The sequence below is a fragment of the Sylvia atricapilla genome, chromosome Z, assembly GCF_009819655.1.
Source record: "Sylvia atricapilla isolate bSylAtr1 chromosome Z, bSylAtr1.pri, whole genome shotgun sequence".
Classification (NCBI taxonomy): Eukaryota; Metazoa; Chordata; class Aves; order Passeriformes; family Sylviidae; genus Sylvia; species Sylvia atricapilla.
The window spans coordinates 32546872-32572848 of record NC_089174.1 but is presented as its reverse complement, the minus strand read 5'-3'; the positions used below and the strand labels follow the sequence as shown (position 1 = coordinate 32572848).

The 25977-nt window shown below is 39.0% G+C and overlaps 1 protein-coding gene across 1 annotated transcript in view; it reads left to right on the top strand.

Moving 5' to 3' along the window:
* NR2F1 (nuclear receptor subfamily 2 group F member 1) overlaps positions 1-21123 on the top strand; it is a 77974-nt gene extending 56851 nt beyond the window's left edge. Inside the window, exon 3 of the mRNA XM_066339556.1 lies at positions 20942-21123. Within this exon, the coding sequence (XP_066195653.1) occupies positions 20942-21123 (182 nt within the window). The remainder of the gene's footprint in view (positions 1-20941) is intronic.
* Positions 21124-25977: the final 4854 nt, after the last annotated feature.

Here is a 25977-nt window from a genome sequence, read left to right as displayed (position 1 = left end):
AGCTTTACATCAAGCACATGACTTGGCTTCACAAAATAAAGACAATGTAGGATTCCCCTCAAAAAAGTCACGCATTTGGCCAATCATGCTGCAGCATTTATTCATCTGTACCGCATTTTAACTCACAGTGCCCATGTATGCTGTAGACTGAATAAAGTAGGAAAGGTTTGGTTTTAGCTCTGATATTTGCCCTTTATTGTTATGTATATCTCTGTATGTATAAGAACACAAATGTTTGTGTGTTTACAGCACAGTTTAAGTAAGAATTCCACATTTGACATCAGCTATCCTGATAAGTACAAGACCATGAGTATAAACAAATCTTCAAATTTGAAGGTTCACTACCTTCAAATATTTTTTGTCATATAATTATAACTCATAAATACACTCACAGGCATATAAAATATATACTTAGGAAATTTGCCACAGAATGTTGCTGCTTATATTAAGGAAATGGTGTATTTGTGTACCATGCTCCATACTTACACACATGAAGCATATTTGTATACTTACAGAACTGCCAAATATTTCAGTTCTATTACTATACAAACACATAGATACTACTGGAAAAAAAAATCCTTCCTCTAACTCTCCTAAGTCTTTTTGAGACTAGGTTACCAACACATCTCTTCAGAAAATATGTTTTTATACTGATAAAGCCACATCACACTAGAACTAAGCATACTATACATCTAGGCAGGCTTGCAGTTAACATAGCTTTTATCAATCCAATTCAATCAGAACTTATTCAAAATGCAGCCTTCACTGCTATCCCCATTACCAACTATCTCATAGTACCAAACACTCCACATGAACTACTACCTTGATATACCACCTGCCATTTCCACATAGCAGCCCATTTTGGGTATTATCAACCAAACTTTTGATGCAAGTTACTGAACCTTTCCTTTCCCAGATGCCATACACATGCTAGGATGCACAGCATTCTTTCTTGTGTTTTACCACTAAATCTGCAGCAGGCACCAGATGCCTGGATGGACCAATAAAATGAACTGGAAATTTATGTAGAAAAAGGCAAAATGAGATTGTCAGCTATGGCTTTTTCAAATTTCAAATTTCACTTTTATCCCTGGCCTTGGTAATCCATAAAGGGAGCCAAAAAGGGCACTTTTGTACAGATGGCTTTGAAAACATTTGCTTCAAACTTCATCAATAAGATCAAGAAGAAACTCAGATTCTGAAAATGTGAGGATTTTCAAAATGCAATTTCGGTAACAAAAAGAGTAACAAGGGATGTGAGGAGAATTTCAAAATATTAGCATTAACAACTTTCTTTTTTTAGACAGGTTCTGTCTGGCAAATAAAGCCGTTAAGTGATTCCAGTAGCATCAATATTATACACAAAAATGGGATATCATTAATGACAATGAAGAAGAAAAGAATTCTCATGGGAGATATAAAATGCATGCGCAACAAGTTAAACCCTCACTCTCTTAATCCAGTCTGAGCCATTTTATTTCTACGTTTTTTAAAATATATTAAAAGGTTTGCTTTTTTCCCCCCACAAAAACCTTTTAAGAGGCATTCATAAGACTGTCACAGAAGTAGAAAGCTAGCACAGATGACTTTGTCTACTTGCTATTGAAGCAAAGGATAGGCCTGATGCCTAATCTGAAGCTGACCTAATAGATAAAACCCTTGGGGTCTCGAATTTACATTTCATAAGCTTAATATTCTGCCTGATTTATGATTTGCCTTCTTAAACAAAGAAGGATGTACTTAAAACTTTACTTTTGTGTGGTTAACTGTTGATCTGAAAATGGCATATAAAATGCATTTACATCAGCACTGCCTAATAGGCCCATAATGATTCTTTATTATGCTTCAGTGAAAGGCAACTGAGTGACAAGTAACTGATTTTGTAGATCAAATAACTTTCTGCCACCCCCACACAGCTCCCAGCTGCTGCACACTTTATATGCCAATACAAATACAGTTGTAAAGTAGACAAATATATTATAACTATGTTATTAAATGAGACACAACACAGGGTGTTGCAAGTATTTGAGAGCCGTTCAATGCCGTGACTGTGAATTACAAGCATGAAAAATCACACACTAAAGGGGCTTCCAGTTCAAAATTACTGCAACTTTCCCTCTCTTACTTTATTATATATGATTTTAGAAGTTATTTTGCTCAGATAGTACTTCTTTTTTTCCTGTAAACAGCTGAAGAAGACTGGGGCATGTTCCCCCTCTATGTATAAGAGGTATTTAAAGCGAAGCATTTCAGTATAAAGACAGATGCTCAGCATTCCTAGTATTGAAAGCTGATGGTGACGACATTATGCACCTGAAAACCCACACTTGGTTGAAATGCTGTGAAAGGCTCCCCTGCACCAAATTTTAATTTTATATATTACTCTGCAAGTAAATAATGATAAGACATCAGAGCCTGTCTGATAATCTTTGACAACAACCCTAACCCTGTCATCGTGGCCATGGGAGAAACCGGCACAGACTCAGCTCTGACCCACCAAGCCTTTTATCTGTGTGTGTCTCCATGGACCAAGCAAATAAAGGGCAACTGGTAATTTACACATGAATCAACTTTCTTGTCAGAGCAGGCACCAGAGACATCCCTTTTCTCTACCACAGCAAGGAAAACCATCCAGGTCTGAGCTTGTCTCTCCAGAAATCATGCAAGCCAAAGGGCGATGTATTGGGAAATGGTGTGTGGCAGAGGTATGCTCTTCTGGACGCCAGATAAAAAATGGCATCCGCAAAGAAGCAGATAAATACTGTGCTTGAAACAGGACTGACACCAGCAGTGGGCCTTTGTCCTATTCAAAACATGCAATGTCATACAAACTGAAGCGAAGATACAATCCCGATAGAAGATTATACAAGATACATGAGTGAGTATGTGTAAGGAATTCAGCCTACATTTTAAAAAGGTACAAATCTTGCAACACTTCAGGTCTCATTTCCACTTTCCTGCAACTGCCTTTTGAAAAGATTGTCTTGGACTTGCAAGACAGTGGACATGGCCATGTAATAACACTGATAAAATAATCCATGAACTTTATTCGTGATGAAAATTATTGCATTGTGAAAGTCATCTGTAGAGATAAAGCAGTGTTTGCCTTCATCTTATATCTCATTATGAAAAGAAACTTTTATTGGTCCATAGGCACCACTCACGCTCTCTTTCCCACAGTGAGAAGCAGTGAAGCACGGTACAGCACAGTTCTGTTGAACAGTCAAGATCTCAAAGGCATTTCTGTAGTTTAAACCACTGCAAGCATCATACTGCTATAAAACAAAGACAGATGTTTTATTGCTAGATTTGGCATTTTATACATGCCTATTTCTAAAAACTTACATTTTTGTGCACTGTAATATCCACTCTGCTACTGCTTTCTGGAGGCAGTGGCTCTTGCTTGCAGCTGATTTCAAAAAGACATATTTTCTTTTCCTGGGTCTTTTTCCACCCGACCATTGATGCTATTTCCCTAAGCCCCATCCATCACTCTCTTGTCTCCGTTTCTGTCACTTGTGCTAATATTTGCTTGGAGGGGCCAAGACAGATTAGAAAGGTAGGGATGAAACTGCCATCACTGCCCATCCTCCAAGCAGCTATTAATAACTGTAGGCACCAAACACATAATATGTAACTATTTAAAATAAGAAAAAAGAAATTATTACAGTTACTATATTTTGCCTTCTCTAAACTTGAAATGTAAAATAAACCTTAATGATTTTCTTCTTTTAACCCCAAGTAAATTTCCTGCTTTTTACAATTCCACCTTTTCTGTGGTTGTTACCAGCCTGCCATTTGTTTAACACTGACCCCAAACCATATTTATTTGTGAGGAAGCTTATAGCATACTTCTTTCCTTCCTGAAATATGCGAGAATACTGATATGGTTCAAAGAATTGATTTCACATTTCCAAAATAATTTCCATAAGATACCCACATACCTGATGGACAAAACAGGCCTCAGTACTGAATCTCAGCATTTACATTGTGACATACAGTTTAAAAATTATATGGGTTGGATACGCATTCACTTAAATTTAATAGCAATACAGCTAATATCAGATGTGACTTTATTAGCATGGCACATTTTCTGTGAGCATGAATTGACTAGATGCCAATGATTTTTGAACTACACAGTGAAGCCAATTAGTTCTAAGAAATAAAGTGATACCTCTCTCTAGTGTCATACTATGTGCCACAGTATGAGTTATGCTGCTGATAAAGATATTGCTATAAGCCAAAGCACAAGTACAAAGACTTAATCAACTTGTAAAATTTACATAAGCATAGTAAGAAATTCATGCTTGGAAGAGTTGCATTTATGTTGCTAAATACATGTCTTTAATGGTCATTGAAAACAAAGGTAAAAATCCAATATAAAAAGCCATGTCTTTTCATTGACATGAAATCTCATTCTCTCTGTTTTCTGGTACTCGCACTTGGCTCACTTTGTCTGCCACTGTTGTGTAAACCCTGTGTAACACCCCTAACACCATTCTCACTTGATTTGTTAAAGCCAGCACTGATGCCCAGGCTCACTGATTAGACCACAGTCACAGTTGCTTTTTAACTGCCCTTACAAAGAACCCCTTCCCTGCATATACACCTCCTGAAAGTGACTGTAAAGATCTTCCTTCATATTTTAGAGCTTTGACCATGCAGTCTTCAATTTGTTTCTTTCTTCAGCTCTGCTTTCCTGATCATGTCTCACATACAGATTTTTTTAACTTTCAGAGTTCACAGACTTCATTTATGCTGATAAATTTAATACGAGGAAGAACATTGTAGAGCACTGCATCCAGCTGGAATTGAATGACTTGTGCCTGTCCTTACACTAAACTCTCTCCAGCTCCAAAGCAGCATTATAGCATTTAGCTACCTCTGGAGAAGAGACCTGGGGAAATCCTCACTCCAGAACTGTGTGTAAAGAGCATCTTGGGCATGGGCACAGGTGCACCAGCCATTTTTGTGAGGAGCACAAAAGCAGAGAGCCACAAGCACTCAGTACTCTCAGGCACTTTTATTTACTAACTCAGACACATGTGAGCTCCCTGTCTCCTGCCCAATCTCATTCCAAACTCACTCCTGACTGCAGTCAGCTCATCCAAGTGAAAGTTCTCTAAGTGTTAACTTTTGCAATCTTTTTTCATAAACTTCTGTAGACCCACTTGATGAACTTCTTTCAAGTTCTTCAGTAAAGTTCTCCTTTGCTGAAATGCTTGCAAAGAATAATTAGGCTGCTAGTCCTTTTGACAAACACTCTTCACACCATAAAGAACTGTTTTGTGGTTTTCTAGTTTTCCACATTTCAGGACATGGGAGCACTTCACACAGTGCTTACAGAACCTACAGTTACCAGTTTCCAGGGAAGCACCCATACTGCCAAACATGTCAAAAGGGCCATGCCAAGGTCAGGCAGATCCAGTGCATGTACTACTGCCAAGCTGGACCAGGCATCATGAAGCTCTACCTAACACCCAGTGGATCCTCTTAACAAGACCAGCTGAAAACTGCTGGAAAACTGCACAGTGACCAACTTTTCATTATCAACACATCACTGTGGACACCTGTCTAGGTGGACTACCCATTTTGTTGGTCCTGTCCAGAAATGCCTTTTGTAGGCAGCTATAGAAGTTCTGAACTTGTACCCAGCAAAGATGAACAGAAACAAGAAAGGAGGCTTTTGTTTTCACGGCCAGGCAGACTAAATACTGACAGCTCTTCTTGGTATGCACGTTCAGAAGTCAAAGATACTGTTGCCCCTCTCCAGGCACACAACCCTATGGGTTTGTACTTCCATCTTTTGAATGCAAGTTCTTGCTTTGTCTTCACTTGCCTTGACTAGTTGAAGGGAAGGTGTACTTTGCCTTTTCTCCTTTTGCAGAAAAGCAGAGCCTGTCTCAGAGAGTCCACATCCTCCGTGGGAAGAGAGAGGTAGGTCTCTCACATTTATGCTGAACAAATCAGACACCTCAATTGCAAATGTGGTTTCATTGATGTTTATCTGTGACACTGGAGCACACCAATGTGGTATACTTTCCAAGTTCCCTCATTAGCTTTATTAAGCTTCTTTTGCAGCTAGAAGATAGCCAACCTTTTTCACAGAGTTTAGATGTAGCATGTACCTCTTGCCCGTGCTGAGGGGCTAATACACAAATACTCATTCCATGTAGGATACATTAAGGCCATATTCTGACTACAAATGACACGGTCTTATTTTCTCTTAATGTCTAATTAAAATCCAGTAGTGGACTGAATTAACTTGGTTTGCAAGAGAATCTAATTAACTTCAAAATGCAAAGGCAATGAGATGGCATCCAAACTAAGTTTGTTAAAAGATAGAGCAGATGAATGCTGTCTGTGAAACTCAGTAACTTCCTTATCACAATTCCTAAATAAAAATACATTCAAATGTAGAAGTAAGAACATACTTTCTGAACAAGCCTGGGAGAAGCCAGAGAACCTTGGCACCACCCTGCCCAGAGCTCCCAAGCACACCCTTCAGGCAGAACTCAGCTCATGGACCAACCCCATTAATGCAACTGCTCCTTGGACAAACCCTAAATACACAAATAGACAAAAGGGCTTCTGAGCTATTCTCTAAGACTGAAGAAACCTGCATCCACCAGTGATAAACTCTCTTGTAGTATATGACTGCCTAAACCATTTACATTTTAACATCATCTCTGCTACTCTTAGCTGGCTATGGTCTGATTCAACAGCTCAGTTAAACAATTCACAAACCAGAAAGAAACAGACAGGACTAATAATAAGAAAAAACAATAGAGCAGAATGCAATTCATAACTTGGATGTGTTAACCCAAACATTACATATGCTAAGTAATGCTGCATTCCCTATAAGGAATAACTTGAGGCAGTACCTGGGTCAATAAAATGTTTGCAGGAGACCTTTAGCACAACTGTACTGATAAATTTGCTGACAGACTTCTGTTGTTTCTTTGATTACTTCTGTCAATAACTTTATTTCTTCATCCACCTTTTCCACCCTGCCTTTCCAGTTGAGCTGAGAATAGACACATAAATAAAAATAACACATCAACAAGAAGACACAATTTTTTTATATACAATTTCCCCCCTTCAGAGCTGACATAAATGACCACATGATTTGCAGAGTGTAAAATGAGTGCAGCTATGATGACCTGCTCAGGTTTACTTCTGCAGCATGCACAGACTTTCACTGCATATGTTGAACCTACTGCTGAGTCTTTGCCTCACACAGGGGGTGTACACAGTGATGGGACTTGAATTCCTAAGAAATAGTGGAGAGAACTGGAGCTGAAAACAAACACACAGGGACTAACTGCAACTGGCTGCTATCCCAGGAAAAAAATGTGCAGAAATGGTGTATGCAAAGCCCATCTTGGAAAAGAGGTATATTTTTGCATGTCAGGAATAATAAGTTCATCATACAGAAATGCCTGCAGATGGGCCAAGCTGGATATGTTTCTCTTTTTAATAAGGAGTACTGATCTATTAAAGGAACATGTCTCAGGCTAAATATTTTAATGAATGACTTGGAACTTTATTTGGATTAATGCAATTTGATTAAGTGTATTTTCCTGTCACTCAGGTGAGTATTTTTATTAACTTTACTCATAATTTTATTTTTTTAATCTGTGACCTGTCACCAAGAATAAACATGAAACTGGGATTTGCCCAACTTTTAGCCATTCAAAGTATTCAAATCTGCGTCTCACACATGCATAATCTCTCTCTCCTTTATAGACAAATTATGCAAAACACAAACATTTAACTATTAATAACTTACTAGGAGACCACAGAGAACCTCATGATTTAAACCTCTATGTTAAATATTGTTTTAAAAAAATACAAAGTTATTTGTAGGCCAAAATCAGACAGCAATTTATTTAAAATTAGTTCAAAGTGAAAAATATTTACATTTATTTTTATCTAGATGTTAGCTGAAAACATCTCATTAAAAAAAATTTGTTTGTAAGACTAGTGGTAAAAACATTAATATCTGTTCCTGTGTAAGAGTCACTCCAGGCTTCAAATGAATCCCAACACACATTCCACTTTATTACTCCCTGCAATTTTTTTTTTCCAAACTGGGTACATTTTATTAAAATTAAATTTATATTTTAAGAACAGAGGAATTTGAAATATTGGCATTTAAAGGGCTCCTTAGGCAGTGTTACTTGTTTGACGCTGAAGGTTTTGTTTTGGTACAGAATATAAAACCATTTCCTCAAGATATTTTGTGTTCAGCATAAAATATTAAAAATATCTCATTTCCAAGAGGTCTGGTGGGAGTTCATGACAGATGCGTTGCATCTTTTTTTTAAAAAACTTTTTCTAGCATTATTGTGTCTAATTAGCCCTGATGATTTACCCATGACAGTATGAACTTCTTGAGAGGAAAGTGGAACATAATCTTTGGAGCAAAGAACAAACATGTTTTTGGGGAAATGGGAGGGAATGAAAGCACTGACTTGAGGTGGTTTGCAACAAATGCCCCCAAGTAGTCCTGTGAATTTTCACTTATTTATGCACCACCATATGATCCATTGTTTTGCCTTCTGTGCAACAGACCACGCTCCCTTCATGCACCTTAAAAGTTGGCTTTGCAATCACATTGCTGCTCCAGTCTGCAGCTGAGGACCAGCTATAAAGGATCAACTACCACGGATGAGCTGAAGGTGAGGCTAAAAGCCTGCCATGGATTAGGGAAGGCACCACTAATCATGCACCACCCTCTCCAGGCCACCAGCTTGAGATTATTGGACAATCTAGGAACCAAAATGTGAACTGTCCCTAAATAGGTTTAGTTTTGCTGGCAGGGCTTCTCTCCTGTTTGGGCCCTGTGCAAAAATACCTTGTCAGAAATTTTCCGAAGATGCAGAGTTTATCAAAGGAGGCTTACAGCCACAGGACTGGGTGGCTAGGCAGACACCGGAGAAGCCCAGCAGACAGACTCCAGTGCAAGAAGGGAGAACAGAGATTTCATTTGCATTCAAGATGGTAAAATGCACAAAGTTAATACTTTTAAAGTTTCAATTAAAACATTACTGGTGTCTTATTCACCTGACTCCAGCCTCATGTGACAAGGTCAGCTCTTTCAGTGAACAAACAGCTCAGTCACCTCCGATGTAGCTGTTATCTGCCTCAACAAGGGGAGACGTTTGGCACAGCCTAAAGCTGGGGCATGAACCCTGGCTAAGCTTAAGACATTTATCTGACAGCATCAGCTGACACTCCACAAACACATTTGCTTTCCATGACCTCAGAGCATTCGTGATTAATCAAAAATGTATCTTGGATCTTGAGAACAAGCTACAAGCAGGCACACAAAAAAAGAATATGCTCTCGATCTCGCTTATTGACTCCAGAGGTATATTGAATTTAGAAATAGCAGATAGAATAAAATGATCAATATGTTCTCACTTGTCCATGGAAGAGCAAACTTTAACCCTCCAGCAACAAACATTGATCATGTAAATGTTTTGGAACTGCTTTCAAGTACAGAAAGCAAAGGCATGAGGACTTTGGAGGAGGGGCATTCCATGGAAACAACACTGGTGCATGTGCACAAGCACTTGGCTAGGAAACATGCTGTTAAAAGCTGTGGAGTGCAGCAGTGCACCTGAGCCACCTCTACCACTGTGGCCATTTCCTCCAGGACATATTGCTAACATCCAGTTTGGAAAACGCTGTGCCAACTGATCTTAATAAAACATTATAGAAGATACTTTAAAACTTAATGAAGGCACATAATCTGCTTCAGAGAAAACTTCCTGCCTTAATTTAAATGAGACACAGTTATAACATATCCCCTATGCACTGTTTACAATTTATAATTTATGTCTCAGTTCAAATACACTACTTTCTGTAGTCATCTGCTAAGTTATATGATTAGCATTTGAATATTGTAATATTCTGCTTCTTGATACTAGAGTAATATGATGCAGTACATTTGTAGTTTAATACTTTCTTTTTTATTCACTAATAAGCATACCGAGCTCTAATTAGTTGAGATGAAGGAAATCATGTGCCCCACCCAGTCTAATTTGAAAATGGTTATATCTCTGTAAAAACTCTTCACCATTTCATTTATTGAATCCCACTCTTTCCTGGTTACCTACTGCTCAGGCTGTAAGTCATTTGTGCTCATACTGCACCATCATTCTACTATAGCAAAACTACTGTATGTGCTTCAGTCCCTGTTGGCATGGCAAACAAACTGTCATTGCATGTGCTCTCTATAAAATGGTGGTACTAATTAGAAGATATAAACTCATGCTGAGACATGATAAGAATTGGTGTTATGCATCTCTTAAGCTCACAGCAGTATTAGATTTATATGGTTGATGCCCTCAACTAATATTCAATGAGAAACGTTCAATTTTTTAAATCTGCAGAAAAATCAAACAAAAGTGAAGGTGCTTCATCAAAGCAATTCACAGATTCTCAGTAATCCACTGATCTACACACTTATAAGTGGCAAACAGAAAAAAAAGGTTTTTTCCCCAGTAAAGACTGAGAAGAAGAACGCTGTAGTGAAAACACATGCCAGTGTTACCTAGTGTCCACCCATCATTTTTCCAAGGGCAGACCTCAAATGACATGGCAGTAGATAAGCAAACATCACCACAGTTTATAGAGAAGGTTCCTCACATACAGAGTTGATGTTCCTGCATTCTGGAAGTGGCTATTAGCCTACAATGTGGACTGCTGCCATTAAAAGCCTTGTCCTCTGCTTACTTCTTAAAATAAGAAAAAGGAGGAATTTGCTAGTCCACAAGAGCTAGGAAGTTACTCAAGTACCCCAACTTCAGCCTGATTCAAGACAGTGCATACATGTAGGATCATGATGACCCCACTGCTCAAACTTGCAACATGAGCTATGGGCTCTAGATATCACAGTTGTGTGTTTTGACATCCATGGTGAAAATGAGCAGAAAATCTGACTGTTCCATATAAAGAAATATTCTTCCTAGTGCTAATGTGCCTTAAATACCTTGTTCCACAGCTGAGTGGCCTGGCACCTGCTGCATGAGAAATAGCCAATTACTGTTCAGTGTCTCTAATTTTCTGATTCAATTAGCATGCTTCAGAGCTTTCCAGTTTAATTGCAAACCGCTTCACAGTTAGCTCTCCGATTAATCATTGCCCATCTGCAAGCCATCGCAAAACTTGGTGGAACAAATCTCTCTATGTTGGAATGCTGGGAGCTTAGAAAATCAAACTTGTTTTGGTATATAAAGCTTTAATTTTGTTTGCCCTTTTCAGCTGCACTTGTAAGAAGCTCTGTACTGATTAAACAGGAAGTCCAGACAATAATATGCTACATTATGCATATAATTACTGTAAATACAGATGAGACTGTAGAAGGTTAGGTGTTAACATGTATAGAGTATGGGGTCAAGAAAACACATTTGCAACCAATTTCTCACCCATTATGACAGAAAGGAGGAATTGGTGGAGGAGGGAGAAAGAGGTATGAAATGGTGATGTAGTCCCATGCATGACTGTGGAGATATTTCTGCAACACTATACAGCAGTACAATTCCACATGCTATTTCTGATTTCATTTTCAAAGGAAACTGTTGACTTCCCAAAACCCAAAGCTGTTAACTTCCCAAAAAGTTCAGAAAGTTGTATTCAATTGCTCAAATACCATACCTATACTTTATTGTATACTTTCAGCTTCAAGCTCAACACTGGCTGTTGAGTAGGACCATAAGACAGATCAGTTGTCATGCAGGTGCTATTTTTTCCTGTATTTTTGCTACATTCAAAACAGTGATACCCACTGAACCAACACAGATTACCTTTTATTTAGGTGCATATTTACCTATCTTATTCAGGTGCATATAAACTTCCTGTCCAGAAGACTTGATCAAAAAAGTAACAGCATATCACACAGCAGAAAATTTGCAATTCTATTACAAACTAATTATTTTGCACATATTAAAATATAGACACAATTGAAGCTTAGGGACCCAAAAATTTTGCTTTAAACCCAAGCAACTTTTCAGCATGCATTAAATTCAGTGCACAGGACTGAGGCATCAGTCCTGCCAGATGCTATACAGGCCAGCTTTGAGCTAAATTCAGTATGATGCAACAGTGCTCCGTTTCCTGCAGCATTGTGTTTTGAAGACTTCCCTGAACTGTGGCTACTGTGAACATTTTGTTTCAAAATACCATCACTTAAGAACATGCTGATCTCCATCATAATTTTAGTAATTCCAGGTTAATAAGGGAAATCCTAATAAACCCTAAGAAAAAGTTGAATCAGCTCATTAATTTCTCTAGTCATCAAAAAAGATTCAAACATTGTAAAATCGTGATAATGATGTTTGGATGATACCTAGTGACAATTGCCAGGGAGCCATACCTCCTACACTCTGGCAGAAATAAAACAGTATTACTGACACCAGAAAGAATAATTATCTAAAGCTATATTATTGATGATGCCACCATGTCAAAGCTGGAATTTGGCCTTCTTCAAGGTCCTTAGATGGTTGTAAAATTTCCAATTAAAATAGATTTTAAACCCATGCAGTTAAAGCAGTGCCTGGCCATTCATCTGGCTGAATGAAAAACCTTACAAAAATTGGTCAGAAGTTCCTGAGGTGAGCATTGCCACCAAAAAGAGTGTGTTTGCAAACACACTTGAAGGCTGGAGACACAAAACAAGTCTCTGCAGAGCTTCCCTATGCTTTTGCAATTTTCCCAACAATATTTTTCTATGCCAGGTGAGGTAAATATATTACATTCCTAGAACAACCTATGTAAGGAAATGAACGTATGCAACATAATGAACAATACAGACATTGCAAACACAAGACACAGTCTTTCATGCTGTGATATGTCAGTTCAATATTTCTGTGCATGTAGGCAATGTACTTGAGTGATGGGTGATGTACTGGGTGACATGGCAGATGTGGCATATACAGATTACAAATTTAAGATATATTTTAAATCATCCTGAGGAACATGATTCTACTCTGGGGAAAAAAAAAAGAATTGAGCTTTGCTGGTCTGTGAAAAAAATAATTTTAGGAGTTCTGCATCTTTTTACAATTTAGCCTGTGTTTCTGAAGTCATTGCAGCCCATATTACCTTTCTTAAGTGAAACACAAAGTTATCAAACCAATCTCCTCTATTACAACCAGTTTGGCATACAATCACAGAATTCAGAAACAAAGACAAAAAAAATGTGATGCTTTTAACATTTCCAAGAGTATCTCCTAAATCTATACAACACTGCTGAAAGTTTTAGTTCCACAATGCCCACTAATGTTCAAGTTACACAACTAAAGCCTGATAATTTACTCCATTTATATACTCAGTTTAGTGAGTGGGAACCTGCTCTTAGGGTTCTGTGGCCAGGTTACCTCAATAGACCAGCATGCAAGGCTATGTTCTTCCCATCACTCCCTTGACAGCTTACTTGTGTTTAAACCCACTTTGTAACTGCCTTCCCAAGGTGAACTGGTTTCCCATTCTGCTTCTTTATTCTGAATCAGGAGAAGCCAAAGTGATGTTAAAGTGCTCAAAGCCTCTGACTCATATGTAGAAAGGTCTGCACGCACAGAAACTTGACCATCATGATCTCCTGGACTACCTTGTGGAGGCAAAGACTGCACAACACTGTCTGTAGAAACCAAGGGACACAGCTTTAAATTATGTTGCCTGGGCCTATCTGAGTTACAGCTGATCATGAGAAGCTTTTCTAGGGTGTGAAACACCAATCTGCCGAATCCCAGCTCTGATGCTTAGCTCCTGCCTTTCTTATGAACATTTCCAGCAAAATAGGTAACTTTCCCAGCACAGCTGTTTTGGTTCCTTGCCCTGGAAAACTGTGCAATCATCTTATAAAGTATTTACTGAATTTTGGAACCACAGCATTGAAAAAACCCAACTGAAAACAATTATTACAAAAAACCACATTATTTTCATTTCACAGAGGCAGATTATGAAAATAATTGTAGCTGTTTCACTACCACAGGGAAAACAAATTTGTACTGGCCGCCAGAGTCAGCACCTAACACTGTTTTCAATGGCAAAAATTTCTACAACCTTGCAGGATCATCTCTGTCCTGCTAGAATTACCACCCCAGGGGGACGAGAGGGACTCAACAGCAAAATAGGGCACACATGCTGGCACTGGGTATGGGAAAAAGTTCTTCATCTCTATGCTTTTAAGGTCCTGCTACAAGCCACATCAAGTCACCTCTGGTTTCCAGAGTCACTTGCACTTACTCTGATGCTTACTGATCACTTACTGATTACTCTGATCACTTACTGATTTTCCTTCCCACTTAATTAATGATGGTCAATTGTAACTACCAAGAATATTGCATTCCTCTTCATTCTGGCTCTTTTAAACTTTTCCTATGGTACTGTGTAAGTGTTTATTTTATCTTTTTAAAGCACAACTTCTACAGGTTATAAAAACTGCATTTTTTAAGGCAGGTTTTTTTAAAAAAATTTGTAATCCTGTTGGATTTCTTGGTTTAGCTTGCTCTATTTTTCTCTGTTTGGAATTGAAAAGGATTGGAACATCCACAAAAACAAGTGGAGGAATATACTACTACTTTTACTTCCTTTTAAAATACTTTGGTTTTCCTCATTAAGAGAACATGAAATATTAAGTACCAGAAGCATTGCTTACCTTTTTCACTAAGCCTGCCTGCACATATTCAATCGCTGCTTCTGATATTTAAGAAAGGTAAAATATTATTTTTTACTAATTACATTAACAAGTTTAAAGCTACAAGGAAGAGTGCTTTTTACAAATGAGAATTTGTCTTCTACTAGTGCTTTGTTCTTAGGAAACACTCCTCATCGTTCTACTGTCTTTTAAAAATTATGGAATAGAGATGCACATCCAGCATTCTGGGTTGCAGAACTGGTAAATACAGAAAGCTGTACTCTGAAATGTTAATTTAGTATTTACTTAAAAAACAACAACAACAACAAAACCCATTTAAAATACCAGAAAAGGAAAATCTATCCCAGTCAAGGTGAACTAAGGAGGATGCTCCAAAAATCAGCCCAAATCTGATCCTCCACAGTGGTGCAGGGACAGGCAGGTTGGTGCATCACCCTTTCTGCCTGTGGCTGGGCTAACACCAACATCCTTCTGTCCTAAGTCAGTGGCTTGAGTAATTTGGAGGATGTTAATCATCCAGAAACTACATGACTCAAAGAGTAACTACAGAGGTACCTTGTCAATGACAAGACTCTACTAGCAAGTGTACTGAGAGATTTTAGACTTCATTACTAGTTATTCCCAAAAGGTGTCGGTCCATCAGGACTCCAGCAGGATACAACAATCTCCCACTTGTCTGACTTCCATAGTTAAAGTGAAGCACCAATTACTGACACTGCCTTTACCAGATTTCTGCTGAGCTCCATATATGGCATATTTTCAAATATTTTGATCCAAGCAGGCCACCAAAGCTTAGTCCAATTTATTTCTGGCCAGGTACAGGCAAAGCAAAAAATTAGACAAAAAAAAAAAAAAAAAAAAAGCAGAAAATGTCCACAGATGACTTCGTAATAATAAAACATGAATACAAATTCTCTTTTCAATGCTATCACAGGCACTTAATTATTGTCCCGTGTTAGTATGCACTTTTAAATATTTATACAGTTTAGGTGAAAATATATTTCACACAACAGCCTGCATATTGAAGTACCCATTTTTAGCTACTGGCCCCCAGTGCAGAGCAACACAAAGGCTCAAGGCATTTTTAAAGGAGGAACCAAAACGTAACTCTTTACTTAGATGTTTTTCATTTAACTGTGAATAAAATTCCTTTTCTAGCTTTGCTCTAACTGCAGTAAACTCATTCAGTCCCTGCTTGAGAATGCAGAGTCTATTCTGGAATGGATAAGTCATTTATTTCACTAGGTATCACAGAGAAGGATTCTGTACCTGCAGAATCCTCTCTTCAATAGAGAATTGTGCTAGGTAAGCAAAATCATAATACTTATGGAATAAAAGGATGAATAAAGAGAGCAGAAGCCAGGCAGAACACGTGTGGGGCATGGGTTAGGATGGTCTGGGTCCAGGGTCCAGGACACCTCAGCAGGTAATCACTGCTTGCAATTTTCACACATCTCCCCCAAAATACACAATATATAGAGAAAAATCTTCTGCATTTGTTCAGAACCAGGACAATACTGAATACACTTGTTTATACAAGTATATATGTACATATTTATTTTATCTTACTGTATTTTTATTTATTTTTGTAGCCATAAAGTCATTAAACTAATTTTAAAAAATACTTCATATTGACTCTTTTGCATTAATATCAACATAAACTCAATATATTTAAAATATTTAAAATTAGCGTGAAAATCAGTTGTAGTGCATATCCCAGAGGTAGTTTACTACATCCATCCATATATGTATGTAGATGCTTATGAATATCCTGCTGCTTTGAAAATTACTCACTATGCTATTTCACCACAATTTGCATTGTTATAATAGGATATTGACTGATTTTAGGTTTAAGGGACTAATGCAGTATTCAGTAATGACTCTGTGCTACAAGTTTATTGCAAGTGCCGAAGGTTCATTCACCCCAAGCAATTCAGTCAATAACCAATTTTTATACTTCTATCTCCTTCAAAATTCCAAACCAATAATCCCTGGCTTTTTTTTTTTTTTTAATTATTTCAGTATCAGACTAACATTTCCCACGGAAATCAATATGGGTGAGATCCATTAGCCAAAAATCTGCAGCACTGCAATGCAAACATATTAAAAATATTGATCTTGCAGGCTACTGATGTTTTGATTGACTTTAATGTTTGTAAGCAGCAATAACAGAATTTTAATGACTGAAACAAACTTTAGATTAAAATTATAGATTTTAACTTTTTTTTCTATTTTACTGTTTCAAAGGGTATTGCATGGTTTACTTGTTTGTTGTAAATGATCAGTGTAGTAAATCCTTACTTAGTTTCTCATCTGTAAATATTAAGGTTAGTCCCAGGTAACACATCTTCAGTTATACTTTCTATCATTTTTGATGTTTTGGATCCACTGTACCACATGTTTAACACCAGCATGGGCAGCACCAGATGTATTTTTTGCAGCATTTTCCCTTCTAAATCCTCACATCTTGTGGGTTTCTGCTACCAGCAGCAACATGAATTTCACCTCATTTTTTTTTTTTTCCACTATCCAATAAACTTTGGTTGATTTTTCCACAGCAGCTGGACAGGATTTTGCTAAAGCCATCTTCCTAATGTGGTTACCCCTTCCAAAATATTATATTGCATAAAATAAGGATATCTTCTACAGTCTGGGTCTTTCTACCTTGGGTATGAATATGCCTTCATTGCCATACAGTCTGAATATTCCACCACCTGGATCACATTTACCATACCAGGAAAGAAGGGGTATCTCTGCTTTAGGGATGGAGAAGCCAAGCATTGAGGAATTAGGGTGATAACTTCAGACATCCTGGTTCCCACCTATGAAGTCTATGATGAAGTAGCTCCAAAGAAGGAGGTTGTCCTCCTACAGAAGGCACCAGTATTGATGACTGCCTTAGGCTATCGAAATGTCTGCTGTGGGTGACACACATAGTTGCTGGTCCTTGTGCATTCTGGGCAGAAGGTAAAAGACCTGCTTTTACCCTTGGAGGTGGGTAAACTACACAGAAATATTTGGAAAACAGAACTGAAACAGGCTACTGCAAAGAGATATCAGTGATGGGTCTTTAACAGCTTTGTCCTGAGAAGACTGTACCAGCATATGGAACTTGCTGCACCACCTGTAAATCTCCAGTGCTCCATACTCATACAGACAGTGTTTATGTACACATCTGTGTATAGACAAGTGCTTGACAGTGGAGCCACAGCTTCATCATTCTGGTGCCTGGCACAGGGATATGGCACCTGAGGCCCCTTCCGGGTTTGCATTTCCATGATCCAGTATTATAACAGCTTAAGATACATGCCCGTTGACAGATCATGTGAGATATATACATATATATATATATATATATATATATATATTAATCATAACCCTCTTCCTGCTGATATCCAACTCCCCAGCTCTATAGCCCAACCTGGCTCCTGTGTCCAGTGGGGAAAAATAACTTAAGGGATGAGGCATGTGGATACACATGCACTATAACTATGCAGCAGAAGATACGTGTTACCTGTACAGCATTTAACAAGACATTCAAAGTACAGCTTCAGGACCTAAATTGTCTTACAAAGTTACTGCATGAATGGAGGTGGGTTAACACTATCCCCATGCACCCCACAGTCTGAAGCTTTCCAGTGGGGTGTGTTGCCCAGAAGACCTGTGCCACCAACTATCACAACTTTCTGGAGAAGCCTTTGAGCACTGACCCCATGTCTCTGGTTCTGCAGTCCCACTAAGCTTTGATGTTTGTTACTATTGATTGCCCACTTTGAAATATCTAAACAGAAACAGCAAATTAGCATTACCAAGAAGCTACATGCGGGAAGAGGAAAGACAAACTCAGCTCTGCTGTCCTGCTTCTTTCACTATGGGACATAAAGCACTCCATGATTTTTGTCAAATCCCTTAGAGCAGGCTGTGCTTTCTCTGCACCTTGAGATCTGAGGAAAGACTAAGACACAAAACTGCCTCTAAATATGGAATGTTTCAGGCAAAGGACAGAAAGCTTCCCAAATCAGGCAGAGATCTCTTCTGCAGGGGAAGAGCTGTACAGCAGAGAAGTTCTGTATTGACCAAAACTTTGTTTAGAGACTGTTAAACTCTGAGTCTTCAACCACTTTCAGGTTTAAAAAAAAACCACAACCCAACCAAAAAAGCCCAAGCACCAAGACCAATAAACTAAGAACAGTTATGAGCCTAACTACAAAAAGAAATTAAAAAGTATTTGTAACATTGCAAATGGTATTCTACTGTTTCTGCACTCTAAACACACATCAATTTATAATCCTCAAATCGAAGTACCTTGCTCTCCAAACACATGCAGAACAGGCAGTCTCAATACAAGCATTTTTTATGTACTCTGTCAATATGCCTACACACGGTCTGAAAACTGCCCCAGGCTGGGGAGCATATTTCAGGGTCCAGCACACAAGATTCCTGCAGACTCAGCTGCAGGAATTTTAAGTCCTGCTGCTCTCTGCTGCTTGTCCTGCCTCTCTGCTGAGCAACCACGCCTGAGGTAGAATTTGCAGAAATGAACATAGCCATCACATTAATACAAATGTGCTTTTCTTTTCTGTTTATTGCTGTCATCTTGCAGGAACACACATATCCCTCTGAACACTTTGGTAGAGGGGAGGTAGCCAGCAAAAGGATGAGCTGAGGGTCAGGCAGTTAAACAGCCTCAAACTCTTCTCAAAGTCTGTCTCCACATACATTTTATGGCCAAGATTATGAGCTGTCAAGTCCGACTCTGGCCTATTAAAACATGTTAATTTCATGTTTTCTGTATTATTTTGCCAGTATCAAAAAGAAGCAGTTCTAGCTCTGCTGTAGGTTGAGTGTTGCAGACAGATGTGAAAATCTCTGCATTTCACAAGCCATACTCCAAGCCCCTATTTATTAATTCTAAGTAATGCTCAGGGCAGAGTACAAAATGTTCATACCATTCATTTATTTGCATATTCATCTCGTCTATCACAACAAGGAGACAAATTTAGAATGTTTTTTGTAAGATTTGCCTTCAGTGTCTAGCTGTTAAAGTAATTGCTAGTGAATTACTATTTGCATGAAACAGTCTATTATCCAGTATTACCCATTGAAGCAGATGGCCCTAATTTCATAATGTGGCCATACACGGTGGCATCTCTCTCCTTGTTGCCCATCCAAGTTCAGGACAACCATGGCAGACCCTGGGTGAGGAGAAGGCCTGCAAGCTGACCCTTGAATATGCAGTCTGAACTCAGTATCTCTCCAGATGGCTAATGCATTTTTGCCTCCGCCAGCTTCTGAAAATTCTCACAGTAATAATAAGGATGACTTAAAAATTGTGTGATCTAAAAAATTTGAGGGTTCTTGTTTCTCGCTAATGACAGCTGAAAAAAATTCAAGTTTCTTTTCCACATAACTGGATGGGCAAAAAAAGTCTATTTCAAAAGTCCAGAAATTGATCAGTAAATAAAATACAGATCACCATTACCTCACTACAAAACTATAAATAATGATATACTAGTTAGAATCTAGTATTTGCAGTACTACACACTAATCACTCCTTCACTTCTGGTATGACAACTTGCTGATGATCTGAGATGTCCCTACCATCTATAGAACAACAGTTACTGCCATCTATATTTAACACCACCACCCATGATCATGAAATTCAAGTAGATCAAGAGGCAATTAAGTATAACATATAGAAAAAGTAATGTATCTGGAATTGGCAAGCAGAGATTTGAATAAAGGCTCTGCCAAGCCATGCCAAGGGCCACTTCCAAAAAATCAGTAATGCTTTTGGTGGACTGACTCCTCTTCCCACCAGAGGCTATAATGCCAATTCTTCCCATCAGTTGTGACAAACAATTTAACTCTTTTCTGATTGAACTTAGGATGAAAAGACATCCAAATAGAAGTACTTAGTAGATCTGTGACTAGTTCTATACTTTTCTGCAGCTCCACAACAGAGTAGAGACTGTGCACAGGGTCTCCTGCAGCAAGGCAAGCTGCGCGCAATCAGCCTTCAAATCAGGGTGTTAAATTGGCTTGTTTTGTTACCTCAGGCTTATTAAAGTGCCTCAAACTGTCTGCTTCTATGTAAGAGGCTGACATCTGCCCCTGAGCAAGAACAACACTCAAAGCAGCCCAAACTGCTGCTGTCCTTGCTTGTGTCACCGCATGGAAACCTTATAACTCTGCTACCAAAGCAAATTACTCAGGACACCCTGAAAAGGTAGACAGAGTTACGCTATGACCTCTGTGACTGTGTGATTTCAGTGAAGCTTCAAAAAAGAGGAGGAGAGGGCTGCCTGGGCCAGTCTCTTAGTGCAAAAATTGATGGTCAAATACAAGAAGATGCTAGATATCTCCTGAAAAAGCACTCAGGATCTTCACATCCCAGTGACACCAACAGTGACATAAACTCTGTGTGTTCAGAAGTTTCTGGACTGATTGATTAATTCCCACATGGCCAAGTGAAGGATGCATTTACTGAATAAAGCAAGGGCCAAAATGTCTTCTCTTATTTAATCTTTAAAAATATTAAGAAAATTACACCCTCTCCAAGAAAATTAAGACATCACTGTTTATCCCCTTAGTACTCATGTACTGAGTATCTCCTTAGTCTATATCCAATATGAAGAATCAATTATAGATTCAGAAACTCTTAAATGATCTGCAGGTTTCAGGATTTTTTTGCAGCTATTTATGTCTTTGGCAAGCCTTGAAGACTAAAACACAAAAGAGCTTGAAACATAAAAGCGTAACTTAAAGAAGTTTGACACAAACACAATAAAGAACCCCAAACCAAAACAATTTTTTTGGCAGTAAAAGCATATGCTCTACCCCCTGCAGGTAAAAGTCACACACTGAGAGTGCATGTTCTCTTAAGAACTACTATTTTCAAACATGGCTGGTGATTTTGGACAGTAACATTAAAGAAATCTTCAATCTGGCAGTTTTCTCACTGAACGTTTACTAAAGCATCCCCACTCTTCAAAATCCCAGGAGTTTGGGAATCTGATACCACAGAAGGAAAAAAAAAATTAAAAGATTCCTAAGATACTTGTTTTGATCTGGCTTATGCATTTTTACCCCTAGCCATATCATTATTCCAATCCACTCTATGGAGTATGTTGCAAATGCAAGAGCACTTTGCTCCTTTTTCTTTCCTGTGAACAGAGTGGAAACGAAGTTGGCCACAGCCCACACAATGCCTGTTCTTATTTACAAGCTATAAGATTAGGAACTAATTGAGCGGGACAACCTATTTCACTAATTTCACTTACTGCAAATCACTCGCATTTAAGATATTATGGAGTTAACATGAACAAACAGGCTCCAACTTCTACTTTTCCATGTTTTGCCACGGCATACAAACGGTTCGTTTTCTTCTTATTATAAACTACAGGCATCTGTTTTTTCTTTTTACTTTCTTGTTAGCATATTCACAAAGACATTCTGATTTCAAGCTGTTTGTTGCACAGACGTATTCAACAAAATCATAAATGTTGATAAAAGTTCATAAACACTTTACTAAGGCTTATTTGTTATTCCCTGTGTGTGACAGACCACCTCAGTAATGTGACACAGTTGTTTCACTCCCTGACTAGGGACACTCTGGACATCAAAAAAAAATAAAATAACAAGGGATAGTATTCTCCCAGTTAACATCTCCTAACAGACTTTCTTTTGTCAGATGAGAGAGGACACTGTTATCAATAACTGTCAGTCTTCTGCATATGGACAAACATAATAGATAATGTCACACAACACACCTGTCAGAAAGCAAACCTAAAGATTTGCAATATTAGAAAGATAAATCTATTATATATTACCAAAACAGCTTTGCAGGATTGTATTGTACAGTGTTTATTTTACCTTTAAAAAAGACAGGAAGAATGTTATCAAAATTATGAAAACAGCTTAAAAACTAAACTTGACAATCTGTGTCATCTGCATTTTCAGTTGCTTAGCTTTCTTTTTCTCTAGTTATATAGCCATGAAGAAGCAGGTGTCACACAGATGTTGCATGGTCCATGCCCTGGCCCTCAGCAAGACCTGATGCACCTATATCCCTTTTGATAAACAACTGTCTGCCCTGTTCTTAAACACCTCCTTCCATGGAGCACCTTAAGGGAGCAACCCCAGATATACCATTAGAAAATTTCCCTTAGTCTCTAATTTGAACTCTTCCCACTGTGATTTAATTTTATTCCTTTTCGTACTATTTACCAGGTGTGTGGAGAACAGACTTCCTTTCCTCTTTGAAACACTTTCACAAACACAGTGACTTCCACCATGGTTTTTTTTTTTCTTTCAGTCCTCATTCATTAGGTTAAAGTTCTTCCTGCTTTCCACCCTTTTTCTTAAAGGCCACATTTTCTAGACTTCTCATCACTTCTGCTGCTTTCCTTTTCAGGTTTGCTAGTTGTTCTCTTTTTTCCTTGGCCATGCTGCCTATGAGGGCTCCAGGCTGAAGCATTACCAACAGTTTTGTAAGTTGTAGGCTTATTTAGATATGTCTGTAAAAGGTTCGTCTTTTCTGCAGCCATGCATCATCATTGACGTATCCTCTATCTGCTGCTGCAAAGAAATTTATTCTCCAGGGGGAAAAAGCAAATACTGTTTGACTCCTGTGATCCTCTCTGTGCAGCCCCCGATAAAATTCAACTCTCCCTCCTGTTCTTTAGGGTCCCACCTCTGCTAGATCAGGATCAAAATTTGCTGTTGCTGTTATCCCAGTACTGTGAGGCACACAGACCCTCTCAGCAGTCAGGAGCAGCAGAGCTTTGCCTCATAATGGCTGATGGAAAGAAAGGCTGATCCTCAAAGAAGGATAGGAAAACAGCTGCTGCCAATCTCAAGACATGAGTAGTACGAGTGCAGCTCAGCACAGTACTTTTGCCTTGCTTTTGAGTATATCCAGAAACAGAAAAAAAGTATTTAATTTCCTTTGTGAGCAACCACAGAGTTACCCAACTCATTAACACACAGCCAAACTTCAGTGCGTGTGCCATATACATACTCCAGAAATTAACTACTGTGTAAGGGGCACCAAAGTTTCCTTCTGGAGGGCCAAGACACTGCTCTAAGACTCTGCTGCATTACTGCTGTTCATTGCCTGTTACTGTCCACAGCAATTAGCTGAAACACAACAGTCCCCAAGTAATAATCCTGGAGGAAAGGAGGTACTCACATGGCAGAAACTTGGCACAAAACTTCCTTGTAACTGGAATCTATTGAGGTTATAAGGAGGCTTGAGAACATCTAGTTCTAAATGTGGAGACTGACAGGTTTTGCAGACAAACCTCTTCTCCTCTCATTTCTGACAGCTGGACCAGAAGACAATGTGATCCCACCTCTTTTTTGTGGAGGAAAGGTGAAGAAAAATAGATCACTGCTGCAGAATAAACATGTCCAATTTGGCTAGAGATGAAACTTTCCATCAGTTCAGGAAGTGCAACCAACACCATGGTGATTTACACAATAAATACTTGAAATTAATTATTTTTCCTTCTATGAATCAAAACCAGGAGAAGTGGATGGTTAGAGTAGGTCAGAGAAAGTGTTACATGACGGCTGTAGAGGCAAAACACAGTCCATGTGAAACCTTATAAAAAATTATCCGTAACCAAGAGATGAAGTCAGTTTTGTGCTTGCAGAGCAACTTTAACATGTTTCCCACAGGGAAATTCAGGATGCAGCCTGAAGTTACTCAGCTGCGCACACAGCTGCTAGGCTGTGAAGAGCCATCAGAACTTGAGGCCACTAGTATAGCTAGATACTGAAATGCCAAAAAGTTTGCAAGAAATGCAAAGGGGTCATAGTCAGCCTCAGTTTCTTCATGCATACCCCCTTCCTGTAGAAAATCACAGGGGCCTGAGATGAAGATCATAGCACCATGTCATTCAGCAGATCTCAAAAGATTTGTCCAGTAATTCCTGTCCAGTACTCAGGGCCCACTCACATCCATGCAGAGAGACAACTAAAAAATCTGCCACGTGTCTGATGCCCAGACACTAGCAGTTGGTCCAATTGCTGCTAAACATACTGTACATCTGCCATGGATAAATATGTGTAAGGTAAAACATACAGTTATTGCTGGCAAGAAAAGAAAACCAATTCTGACCCTGTAAATAAATTGTGTATGTCCTTGTCTACATACTCACCAAGATTTTTATGTGTACAAGTGTTGTGTTATTATTTATTGTCATTGTTTTGTTCGTAGTGTGTGTGGGTTTTTTTGTATTATTACTTTATTAACTCTAGTCATTATTAATTCCAATTAATAGAATAAGTATCTGAATTAAGTGAAGGCTCATGTATCTCCCTAGCATAATTGTAGCCTTGCTAATCGATCTGCTACCACAGTCCCTCACTACAATTTTCACGGGAAGCAGGTGGGCTGAAGGCATTACTGAATGTCCTGAGACACGGTGGTCCCGCTTCATAATGGCCCTCATCTTGGTTTAAGACAGTTTGAAGAATAATACTCTGGAATGGAATGCCTCCCTTTACGGGTTCAAGCAATCTCCTTCCACCAATAAGGAACAAATATGAGCAGATGTACATAAAAAGGTAGCAGTTTACTAACAATGAGAAGAGGAACTACCAAGAAATAATAGCAAATAATCGCCAGGTACAAAACTGCTAAACTTTACAGACTCGCAGAACAAAGAGAGACACAAAATGCCGGGGACATCCCTGAGTTCAGGGTTTGAAAGGCAAAGCGAAAAGCGGCGCAGTGTTCCTTCACCGCTCTGCTGATCTCTCCAGCAACCAAGCGCTGCTGAGAAAGGCAGCCGGCATGCTCTGACGGCAGCTGGAAACTCGGTCAGGACCAGAAAGTGCGGAGGGACTTGGCTTTTTTCTCAGGCGGAGACAGCCAGAAGCAGGCAAGGCTGGGCTGGGGTCCCCGGGCTCAGGCTCCGCGATCTCCTCTGCCCGGCTGGGCGCCGACGGCGGGCTGCAGCGGGGCCGCCCCGGCCCGGGGCAGAGCCGCGGGCAGGCACCTATGGAACTCGCCTCCAGGCAGCTCAAAACTGCTAACTGAAGTCTCTCTGAGATGAGGAAGAAAAGCCAAACCCCAAAGAGAGAAGCCAAAAAGGAAAAGCCTCTGCCTAAGCAAAGACCAAGAAGCCACTGAGGCAAAACTCGCGCCGCAGCACAGAACGTTTGGCCGGCCCGAGCAGACTTGAAAAGAAGCAGAAACCACACTCTTCAATCCCAACTCCTCTCCGTTTCCCAGCGGCGGGGTCATAAAGAGGCAGTAACACTTTTGGGCACAGATAGGTATGGAATACAATAATCTT